The sequence below is a fragment of the Helobdella robusta genome, assembly GCF_000326865.2.
Source record: "Helobdella robusta unplaced genomic scaffold HELROscaffold_13, whole genome shotgun sequence".
NCBI lineage: Eukaryota > Metazoa > Annelida > Clitellata > Rhynchobdellida > Glossiphoniidae > Helobdella > Helobdella robusta.
The window spans coordinates 3,966,359-3,978,511 of record NW_008703718.1 but is presented as its reverse complement, the minus strand read 5'-3'; the positions used below and the strand labels follow the sequence as shown (position 1 = coordinate 3,978,511).

General features: G+C 29.2%; 2 protein-coding genes across 2 annotated transcripts; both read right to left on the bottom strand.

Moving 5' to 3' along the window:
- Positions 1-4,534: 4,534 nt before the first annotated feature.
- HELRODRAFT_73524 (hypothetical protein) lies at positions 4,535-6,446 on the bottom strand (the record flags this gene model as incomplete). The annotated part of the gene is made up of 6 exons (XM_009014404.1): positions 4,535-4,624; positions 4,723-4,941; positions 5,243-5,345; positions 5,588-5,711; positions 5,818-5,978; positions 6,316-6,446. 6 exons carry the CDS (start codon positions 6,444-6,446, stop codon positions 4,535-4,537), a joined length of 828 nt encoding a protein of 275 aa, XP_009012652.1.
- A 1,585-nt stretch (positions 6,447-8,031) lies between these two features.
- HELRODRAFT_73702 (hypothetical protein) lies at positions 8,032-11,911 on the bottom strand (the record flags this gene model as incomplete). Its single annotated transcript, XM_009014403.1, has 13 exons — positions 8,032-8,192; positions 8,360-8,425; positions 8,513-8,550; positions 8,633-8,738; positions 9,031-9,162; positions 9,300-9,370; positions 9,503-9,570; positions 9,907-9,990; positions 10,262-10,353; positions 10,487-10,547; positions 10,659-10,744; positions 10,917-10,968; positions 11,801-11,911. 13 exons carry the CDS (start codon positions 11,909-11,911, stop codon positions 8,032-8,034), a joined length of 1,128 nt encoding a protein of 375 aa, XP_009012651.1.
- Positions 11,912-12,153: the final 242 nt, after the last annotated feature.

Below are 12,153 nucleotides of genomic sequence, written 5' to 3'. Positions count from 1 at the left end.
CAAAGCAATTAACTACTTTTTAGAAATAATATAGAAAAACAAAATAAAACATACATTGAAAGGATCCTCTGTCTTTGAGTATAACAAATAGATAAGCAGAAGACTCCTTTTAAAACATTTTAAAACAACAAAATGATCATTTAATGAATAAACATCTAAATATGTTCAACATTTAAAATGTAGATAGATAGATTAACGAATGTTAATAGTTTAAATTTATCTCTTAATTTATTTATATCAACTGGCGTAATAACCTAATGATCTGAAGTTTGCTGATGGAGATCTTACCCCATGGTGAAGAGTTAGTGATGTAAGCGATTAGATAATCAGGCCACGGTGCTCCCTTCGCCAACTCATACTTCATGTAACAGAAGGCATCTTGCAAACTGTACGATGTGCCTGAAGAAAACAAAAGTTCACTCTCATCCACGTACAGAAATTTTATTCTTACAAGTTTTCATTTGTTTGTTATCAAGAATGAGTCTACTTGAAACTTTCTAAAATGTTTTCAGACGATTCAAATTTATAAACGTTTAATTAAATTACAGCACGTCTGAACAAATCGCGCTTAATATTTGATAGTTTTTAGATTTGGAGAGTTAAATAGGTCTGAAACAAGTTCTACAGGATAGTAATGTGCATGCATTTTGGAAAGTTTTACATTCAATTGGCCTTCAAGGAAGATGTTATGTTGACAATTCTTCAAAATATCCTACCTTCATGATTTAAAATTATGTGACTGACGTCATCAATGGATTTCAGGTTGATGCAATGAACCTAGCAAAATGTATTCAATGAATTTATTAGAACCAAATTTATTTTCACGAACTTGCGACTCAACGGTAAAAACAAATGAATGAAGATAAACTAAGTAACCAGAGAAACAAGCTTTGCAAGACGGAAGCAGTAGAATTTGGAAGGATATAGAGAGCACATGAGATAAATCTTGTTGTGTGATTGTTGAATGCCCATCACTGTCCAATCCCTGCAACTCCACGGAAGATTCAACACATTAGATGTCTCACTTAACACATCTGACGGAATTGTAATTCATTATGAAATCAATAGAACGACAATGTCACAGAAAGCATGAGTTTAAATATGTTGTTTAATAAATTTTATGTACATAACATTCGCCAAACTTAAAATTTTCCTTAAACCATTAAAGAATGTGACTAAAATTATCATCTTATAGCAGTGAAGGAAAAGATTGCAAAACAAAACACACACAAAACAAACAAGTACCCGATGAGTCAATGTAAGGCATTGTCAAGACATAACCATCGGCAAGTGAAACATATATCTCCTTGGAACCACATACAATACCTAGGTGTCAAATTATTAACTAGTGAAGGATTATTGGTACATAAGTGTAGAAAGTTTAATTTATGAATTTTGAAAATTACGGAAAAGAAGCAAAAAAATGTTCTGTATCAATAATAAACAGAAACTATTAAAATTATTAATAGTATAAACATAGTTGGCATAAATAAAATAGAATAATGAGGTGTAATGAATGACAAACTTGTAACAAAAAGTTTGAAAATCATTTGAACAGTTTGTGTAGTGACAACACTCAGATCATCTAAATTCACTTTCAACACAATAATGACTGCATTCTTCGACGCAACAAATAACTTTTTCTGCAAAATGTGTTGGTGGATATAATTGATAGAAGCCAAAGTAGATGAAACTATAAATTATTTGAAAGTTCATCAATGCAACAATCAAACAATTGCAAGCATGTACAGACGCAGATTTTAACCACACAAGTTATAAAGTAAATGGAATGAGCATCAGCGAAAACAGCAGCAAAACATACAATTGGGCAAAATTGAACGTTGGTGCATGCTATCTGGTCTTCATCACTCCATATCAAATTGGAGCAACAATCCTTAAGACTTCCATCTTGTGAAATTTGATACTTCAGTAAATTCATGCAACCGTTTCTATACATGATAGTCAGAAACACTGGAAAAATAAAAAAATGTATTTTTCTTAGATGATTTTTTCAAACTTTTTCAAACAACAAAAAAACCCACGCTGTTGTTGCATTGTGAACATCATCACATCTTGGCAGATCTCATTACAACAGTAAATAACATGAACCAATTCATACCTGAGCATTTAATATCATAGGTTGATTAAAAAAAGGAATTTATAAATTTGAAAATGATTATGTAATTTGACATCATGAAATCATTTTTAGTATTCATTAACAATTAATGAATAAAATGAAAATTAGATAAACACAGGTGGACAGCTGACTTTTGAGAATTTTCCACTCTCCAAAGACTGATGACTGACTCGCCACTGACGACAGCCAAATATGCACATTCACAGCAGCCATCAACATCAAATGACCAACAAAATGCTGAAAATTAAATAATACTGATCTATAAATAATATCATTTAAAATGGTTTAACGGTGCACAAAACAGTGAATATTATGAAGAATAACAAATTTTATAGATGTAAGAGAAGACAGATTTTGAATCTATTTCATTTGCAAGTTTTATATAAAAAAATGGGATGAGATAACTTTGTAAAAAAAAAATTTTTTAATGGGAGTGGTTTGACTCTCTAGATTGAAAGCTACAAACTCAACAACAACAACAACTGATTTATGGTAGATTTCTTACATGCATTAGAAAAGTTAAGCATGCAATTACAATACCCAAACCAACAAATCAAAATTTTATTTTCAAAGAACAAAAAAGAAAATGAAACACATACAAGCCACGTGTGTTCCTGTTGTTAAAGTTAATTTCACTAATTTGAGGACATCGTCAAGGTTGATGTTATCATCAAACCAAGTGACGGAACTTTCATTCAAACTGGTAACATTAGCATCACAAAGCAGGTCGTTATATGTATTAATCTGAAGAAAAAAAACAAAATATTTTTTAAAAAATTTAATGACAAAAATGGACTAGGTAGATTTTCAGACAAACCTTGGACCAGCTGCAGTATTCATCTTTATAGAAATGAAGACACGAGTTCTTTAGCACACCACATAGAAAACTTAACCATTAAATTAATTTTGAAAAACATTATCTACTTCAGATATTGAACAAATGAACATAAATTTATAATTAAAATTAAAGTTATAATTTGTAAAAATAAAAAATATGCCAACATTTCATCATTTTGAATAGAAATATTTTTACATCTAACAACTTCCAGAACATCTTTATTCAACTTTTGAAATTGTTTCATAATATTAAGGAAATCATCTGAGTTTGAGAGCTTTTCTTCAACTAGAATTAAGAAAGAATACATTGAAAAAAAATTCAAAAAAAAATGAAAAACGAAGACAAACCATGAGAATTATCTTTCGAGTGTAAAGTTTTGACATCAATATTCAGTTGATCTGTTGCTTCATTTAATGCACACTTAAATGACTTGAAGAAAAAAAATTATTTTTTAGAAAAATTATTTTATTGAACATTAAATTAAAAAAATCACTCCGTTTGGCTCTTACCTCAGCCAATGCCCAATGGTAGGTTAAATTCTATTTAAACTTAAAATTAAATATGACTTGTATTCATATTTTATAAATAAATTAAATTAAAAAGCTTATTTATAAGACATGTCTGGCCAAATCAAATTGAATTGACATGTCATAATCAATGAAGTGATTTTAATTTAATAACACATTCGAACATTTTTTTTATAATGTCAAAAAAAAAATAAAACTAGGAAGAAAATTCTAATTCAGTTATGATTCAACCAGGGTAGATTTTTAATTAGTTTTTTTAAAAAACTAAACTAAACACTAACTAAATACTAAACCAACAGTGATTTTAAAAAATTAAATTAATTAGCAAATTAATAATAACCAGAGCATGAATGGTAAAAAATTAATTAAATTAATTAGCAAATTAATAATAACCAGAGCATAAACGGTAAAATTGGTAAGTAGGAGACATCGCGATGTATCAAAATAATTTATGTTGTTAAATAATTTAAATTCGTCTAAAAATTTGATTGTTCTAATAAGAGACATTTTTTTAAATTAATTACTTATTAAATAGAAAGGCAAACACGAACGAGCAGATTACAACTAAAAATGAATTTAAAATGTGTTGCAAAATAAGAGATGGATTAGTATGGTTAAAAATATTTACTGTGCTCGTTTAATTTGCTGTACACGCAAATTGTTTTAACGTATAAAACGTATTACACGTACACTACAGAGCGCAAACACGCGCATATAACTACGAAATAAATGAAAATAAGTAGTATTGACAGACGTCGCCCGAAGCAAACCAAGCTAGTGAAACCGGTGTTTGTGTAAAACTAATTTTTGCGTTATAATAAATATCCATGATTTATACAGCCACAAAATGTAATCAATATTTCGATTTATTCAACAATTTCCATCTCGTTTCATTTGAAGATTCTATCTTTTCTGTAAAAAAATAGACAAATTAGAAGATTATCACACTGGATACCAATAAAAACATATATCATTGATAATAAAATATAAGAATACCAATGATTTATCGATAATTAAAAGCTACACTTAACGTTACATACCAACTAAGTTATCTTTCAATAGTTTGTTCAAATGATGGATGACGTTGCCTTCAGCAGCTGGGAAGAGATGTCTTGGCGTCGTCTGTGCATATTATAATAATTTTAGTTGAATATCATTTAGAAATTAATTACACTAAACTTAAGACAAATTAATTAAATGACCACTGTCAATTAACAAACCTTATAAACGATTTCAACAATTTGCATTGGCGTTTTTTCAGCATAGTCACTCAATGCATTGACGATTTGTTGTTCCCTGTTATTGCGATTGGCGATATAGGCACTGACGTGCTGCTGCGGGTCCCTCACGACGGCCCCGTGTCCGGGGTAGATCACGGACGGGTTGAGACTTTTGATCAACTCCAGAGAGTTCATGTAGGAGTGAAGGTCTTCAAACACCTGCGTATGTTTCATTTCAACGTGTTTGTTGGCTGGCATCTATTGATTCAATATTAAATTCAAAATGGCAAAATTATCCCATTTGCTTTTATCTGGAAAAATTAATCACTAATACAATAACGACATTATTCGCCCAAGGACTAGCAGGTAAACAAAATGAAAATAATTTTACAAAAACAGCAGAAAAAAAAATATAAAAACGACATTCACATTATAAAGGAAAACAAACTATCAAATATGAATTTATTATGAATGAATTAAAAAGTTTCAGCTGCATTGAATGAAAATAATACAATCTAACACATGTTCCCTCCCCTAACACACAGTCACCAGTGAATAATGCATTCTCTTCGTGTAAGAGGACAGACATGTGATCGTCTGTATGGCCTGGCGTGTAGATGGTTCTGCATCGTTGGGAAAAAAAAAGATGACAAAAAGTTTAAAGGACAACGTATGCTACATAGAATGAGATTGAAAAAACTTTCATCTAAATCAGAATTTAAAAAAAAATTTGATAGCTGTGAAAAAACAAAGAATTATACTGAATTAGAAAAAATCAACATGGCCAAAAAAATTACTAGTGAAATTATAAATAAAAATTCAACATATAATTTATTTTTCTTAAAAAAGACTAACAATCACAAACTTCAATGTGGCACCATCAACACTTAGGACAGAATTATTTTCTAAATAATTTATCGGTATGTTATTCTCTAATTTCTCATCTGGCTTTGACAGTCTTTTGAACTTATTTATTTTCAAACTTGAATCTGAAATAAATTAAAATTTAAAAAACAATCAAATAAATCATCATAAAATAAAAATTAAGAAAGAATTCAAAATAAATTATTAATGTTTAGTGTTGAAATAAATGACCATTGAATCTGTTGAATACAGCAGGCACTCCACCAATATGATCTCCATGCCAGTGAGTGATTATCACTTCCTTTATTGTTGAATTGTGCTGCTTCAAGATGCTAACCAAGTTTTCCAAATAATTTGCATTGTTTGACTCACCTGTGTCTAAAAGTATTCGCCTAAAAGTGAGATTTTATTTCAAAAAATTTTGTCTAAAAGTCTGATATTTTAATAATTTTAATTAAATTATAAATAAATATACAAAATAAATGTAAAATTTGAAAAGATAAAAAAAATAATTAATAACAGCATGATTTGTTCAACAAAGTTATACTTTCTTACCAACAAAATTAAAAAAGAATGTAGATTTGTAATTAATTAATTAATAAGTAATTACAATATTATAAAGTTAAAAAGATAAGATACAAGTATAATATGGCATTGCTAAGAAGCTTGTTTAAGCTGATTTTTATTACAAATAGATAAACTTTACTATATGATCAAAAATGTGCAAACTTGTTTCCAGTGCCAATGAGGTAGGTATTTGTACCTTGCAGAGTGAATGGACCCGGATTACAACCTAAAATTCTAATAACTCTCGTCGACAGTTGCTCAAGTGCAGGTATAAAAGAAAGAGAAACTGACATTTTAGTCGAATAAATTAAAAAACAGATGAAGATACGAATAAACTTTTGTGGTTTTTTATCATTCATTTATATTTTATATTATTTACATTTTACACCTACACTACAGACTACTACTAAGTAACAGTAACATACAATATGACCTTATCTTATATTATAAATATAAATATTATATTAATAATATAATTAATTATTAATACTATTAAAATTTCAATAGTAATAGCAACTTAAAAATGAAGATGAACTAGGTCAGTCACCTCACCCCACAAGAAATTTTTTAGCAAGTTTTTTTTACTTTACTTTACAACACAAAGTATGCTTTGACTAATGACTAATCGACATTTCTTTACGGAATAACTTTATTTTGTTAAAAAATGAACACGAAAAGACCAAGCGAACAGACCGTCAACTTTTATTTATTACTATTGAAAGACCTTGATTAAAGTTTAAAATTTGCTATGGAACAATAGGGTCGGGCTACTTGACTTCCATGGTTTGCTGGCTTAAGAAATTGCAGGGGTTTCAACGAGCTATCTAAATGAACCATTTACTTGACTTAAACCTAAAAAAAAACCTTGTTGTTTTATGTCTAAAACAATGTGGTAATTCTATCTAATCTTATTAAATAGAATTATGTATTATTAAATTATTTATGTTAATTTGAATATAAGAATTGCATTTTTGTCCGGTGAAATCTGAAAATAGGTTGGTTTACTAGGATTGAGCTATAGCCACTCTTTTTTTTACCCAGTTCGATTTTGCTAAAACTTTTGTTTGCTTGTAAAATAAGAAACGGCGTAAATAGATCAAAATTGTTATTTGAACAACTATCTTCTTTATATTCAATGAATATTTTACATTCTAGTGCTCATAGAAATTGGTTGCTGAAATCATACGTTGGTTTACTGCAGTGGCTTACCTGATCTCATACAACTGAATGATAGCGGTTTTTGTACATATGATGCTTTAAATAAATCAATTGTTTTTGATAATATAGAAATTGCTTTGTCTGGTGAAATACAGTGGCTTACTGATCCACTATAGGATTAGAATTGAACTAGTCACTCTTTTTTGCATATTTAAGTAGTCCTATCTACTTATTCAGTTACCTCAAATTTTTAATCAGTTTATGTTGGTGCGATAGTCGGATAGTAAAACAATGCAATGCGAGACATCAATATAACCGATCATGATATGTATATATATATTATATATATATAAATAACCAGGGTATAAAAAATGATCATAAGTATAGATGTACAGCCACACCTTAGTTTGATTTATTTTGGAATGTGGCGATGATATAGTAAATTAAGCTACTTACCAAAGTTTTGTCTCAATAAATTATGTAATTATTGAAAACGAGTTGCTTACTTAAACGTTAATGTTCTGATTTCTCTGCCAAGTCATAACGTTTGCTGCGTTCACAAATTTTAAGATGGACGGTTTTGCAAATATTCACGTTGGCAAATGCTGAAAAACCCAATCTACGAATGGCTTATTTCTCCTTACACTACACGTGAAGAAAATTAACAACATGTTTGTTGACATAAAAATTTATTGTAAAAATATTTAAATATCAATAAAATCAATCCATAAAGTACGGTCGTCCATTATTTTTAATCCTTGCAGTCAAAACATCACAGCCAGAATCAGTGACAAGAAGTGTTTCCTCGAACTGAGCGGACAACTTTCCATCAACAGTGACAGACGTCCAGTTGTCTGGCCACGTGTTGTCCCTCCACGTTCCTGTGGATAATCGGTTTTTTCAGAGTAAAACTTTAAATTAACTGTTCTATTGTAAAGATGGGTGATACAGTTTTATAGTATTAATCTAAAAACGACTCAACAACAATAAATCAACAACTTTTCACTTGATAATTGTGAACATTGGAAATTTTTAAATAATAAATAACCTTCGGATATCATTGGTTCAATTGTGAATGCATGACCTGCCTTCATGATTCCTACTGCCTTGTTTTCTGAATTATTTTTTTATAAATTTAAAAACGAATTAAACTCATATCTTTTACTAAATGTTTGCAAGTTAAAAAATGTTATTAACTTACTGGCATAATGTGGTACACTTGGTGCCGTGTGGAAAAGTCTGTTGAACAAATTGAAGTTAAAAAAAACCAAACATTCAGTGATTAATGACCGCAGAAACAAAAAATTATCTATTCACTTACTTATGTATTCCGTGACCACAATATGTTCTGACAACTGAAAACCCGTGTGACTGAGCATGCTTCTGTATGACATCACCAATCTCTCTATACTTTACACCTGGCTTTACTGATATAAAATTTTTAAACTTATTTAACATAGCCCAAATGATTCATATTTCCAAACGATCCAACAGTGTCTGAAAATTGGTTTCATTCAGCATAACCGTCAGATACTTAAATAGCACTAAACTGGGCTGTTTTCACTCAATAATAAATTTTTACAAGCATATCATCTTGAAAGGTATCTAAAAAATCTGCGCCTAGAAAATATATTCAAGTTGAAAAACAAAACAACGAAAGCAGAATCTAACTTTGGAGGAAATATAATTAAGGAAGATTTTATTTTACACAAAGCTAACCTATTTCGATAGCCTTTTTAAGACATTCATTAGTAACCCTGACAAGCGTTTTGGCTTTTGCACTGATATTTCCAATAAAAAATGTTTCATTCAGGTCACCGTGGAAACCTCTGTGAAACACACTTATGTCGACTGGAGAAATGAAAAGCAATTTGACGATCAGCGAGTTACCATAATTTTTAATCAAATTTAAATAAATGTTAAATAAATGCTTAATGAAGAAAATATAGCATTCGGAAAAAATAAAAAATAAAAAAAATAAAAATAACCATTCAATATGTCACCATCATGAAGAGGTCTTAGATCAGGGATACCGTGGCAAATAACTTCATTGAGAGACCTTACGATAAATAAACCATTTTTATGATCTTTAAAACCATTAAAAGATTTATCCATCACCTCAAAACACGTATAAAACACGCACAAAAAGACAAAATTACGATACCTACAGGAAAAATAACATAAAACTCACGTGCAGCAGGACTTGGGAAAGTTGTAATAATTCAGTGGAGATGGATAACAATCTCTCTCTATGCAAGCCTGGAAAATTAACAACAGTTAAAGATTAAAAGTTTAAAGGCAGTTAATTCTCCCTTTTGCACTTGCTTCAGAGGTATCAACGACAAACAAAGACAAACACGGCGTATATAGATACGTGTGAAAACTGCATCACACACATAGAGCCATCATGGCATGCCAAACCTCGATATCCTATCCTACCTACCATCATCATTCAAAGTCCCCTTCCAAAATTCCCCTTCTATATTTAGAAAATTTTAAACTATTCATTAGCTAATAAAAATGTACTTAAATTTGGGTGTAGTATTATGATTGGCAAAAACAAAAGATAATACCGAAAATATAGTATATAGTTACCTCGTGAACTACTCTATCAATTTCATCCGTTGTCATGCCAACCGCTACAACTTTTGATGCTTCCTCTAGCACTTCTCTGCCCAACTTTCAATTCAAGTGAAAAAGTTTTTCATCAACATTAACATTTATATTAACATTATACCTTAACATTTAGCTTGGTTAGTAATGTTATTTTATTCATGAAAAAAAAATTATCTGCAACAAACATAATTAAACCATATTTACATTACAAACATTGTAAAAATATTAAACTAAAATCAATCAATAGAAAATTGATAAAAAAACTTTTTTGTAGCAGCAGCAGAAGAGAATGTAAAAAATGAAATAAATAGAAATAGGTAGAATCTGATCAAACCTTGCAAACAACCCTCATACTCTCCTGCTCTTCATCTGTGAGTACATCAATGTTTGTTGATCCTTTCACTGCTCTCTCACTCGCTGGAAAACCTTAATTTGGGGAAAATATACAACTTAAAAGTTATAAGAAAAGTAGTTGAAAAAATGTAAAAATGAAACACTCTATTAATGTAAAAATCAAAAGTTGAAAAGCAGATAAGCAACAGCAGTTCCACGTCCATACCATCTGATTGAGTGGCATAGTCCGGTTTCTCTATATGGTCAGGTACTTTCCTAGGTGGCGTCTGCATAAAATGGTGGACATTTGATTTAATCAATATTATGTTTCATTAGGTTATAAAAATCTTCAACTAAAACCAATAGAAATGCTGGATAAAAAATAAGGATGAACATACAACAGGGTAAGGTCTCAGTAATCCAGAGAATGTAAAATTAGGCCATGGATTGTAAACTTCATTACAGGCTAATTCCCCATTATCAACTAAAATGTAAGTTAAGAATAATCTAGCTTTAAATACTAATTTTCATTTATTAATTGCATGCATGTAACAATAATTAAATTAGTTAAAACAATAAAGCAACAAGCTCATATATCCATGAAAATTGTGATATCAATAAACTATTTAAATTTTAATTAAATATAATGTAAATACCTGCTTTCTTGTGAACTAGTTTATGGGTATTCCAGCTACTTTTGAAGCATTCCTTTATAAAAAAATTAGCAAACTAGAAAATACAACTTTAATAGAAAAAAAATCAATTTTCATTCGAGTAATTATAAAATTACCAAGACCGTTTGTTAAACTTTTTTGGTATTAGAGGAAAGAAGAAAAAGGATTACCAGTGTATGGTATAGGACAGGGTAGCAAATCATGTCTAAACTTTTTAAATTAGTTTTACTTATTAGACAAATTAAAAAAAAAACAGAATTACAATTGTAGTGAGACTGCAAATTAGGTTGAGATAGATTATGTAACAAACGTAATCACCTCTGCTTCAAATCATTCTGTTCATGTATTTATAAAATAAAAAAATAAATATAAATATATATATACTTATAAATAAATATGTATTTGTATTTAATATTTAATTTTTATTTATCAATATGTAATTACATAAATTTCGTTTTTAAAGTTTGAGAATAAATGAAAAAATCATTTTCAAATGATAAATAAAGCAATGTTATGACAAATTAAATAATGATACATAAGCTTTTAAGATGTGTTTGTGTATGTATGTATATATTGTATGTATGATGCTTTTGTGATCATGAATATAAAATAAAAAAATGTATATATTTGATTGGTCATTGCTGCATCAAATCAAGTTAAGTAAATAAACTAGACCATATCGATAATTTATAATAAAAAGTAATTAATAAAGGTGCACATACAATAAATATACATTATACATATTATAATAATAAAAAAAAAAATTATATTGTAAGTAAATTTAATTTACAATTTTTTTTAACTTTGAATCTTTGATCAATGTTAATTTATTGTAGACATTAATACAAAAACCACAACAAAAATACCTGAGAACAAAAAAAAGCCCCCGTTAGTTTCAGCTTGACACACGTGGGACACCGCAGTTTTGCCTCTTTGTTACAATCCGGAGCCTCGCACAAGTTGACAGTTGTCGCCATTATCTAATGACTAAAAGTACATTTTAGTTAATAGTTAATAAAGTAAATTAATTAGCGCTAATTTCAAAATATTAAATACTATATCATATACTACAGCGACCATGGTGCAGAGGATATAACTTATTCTACTAAGTTTTGCATGCAGCCAAAGGTAGTATTAATGAGGCAAATCGTTATATTTTCAAATGTTTGAGAAAGCTTTCGTCATTTACAATAAAGCTACAACCAGCAAATGCATGCTT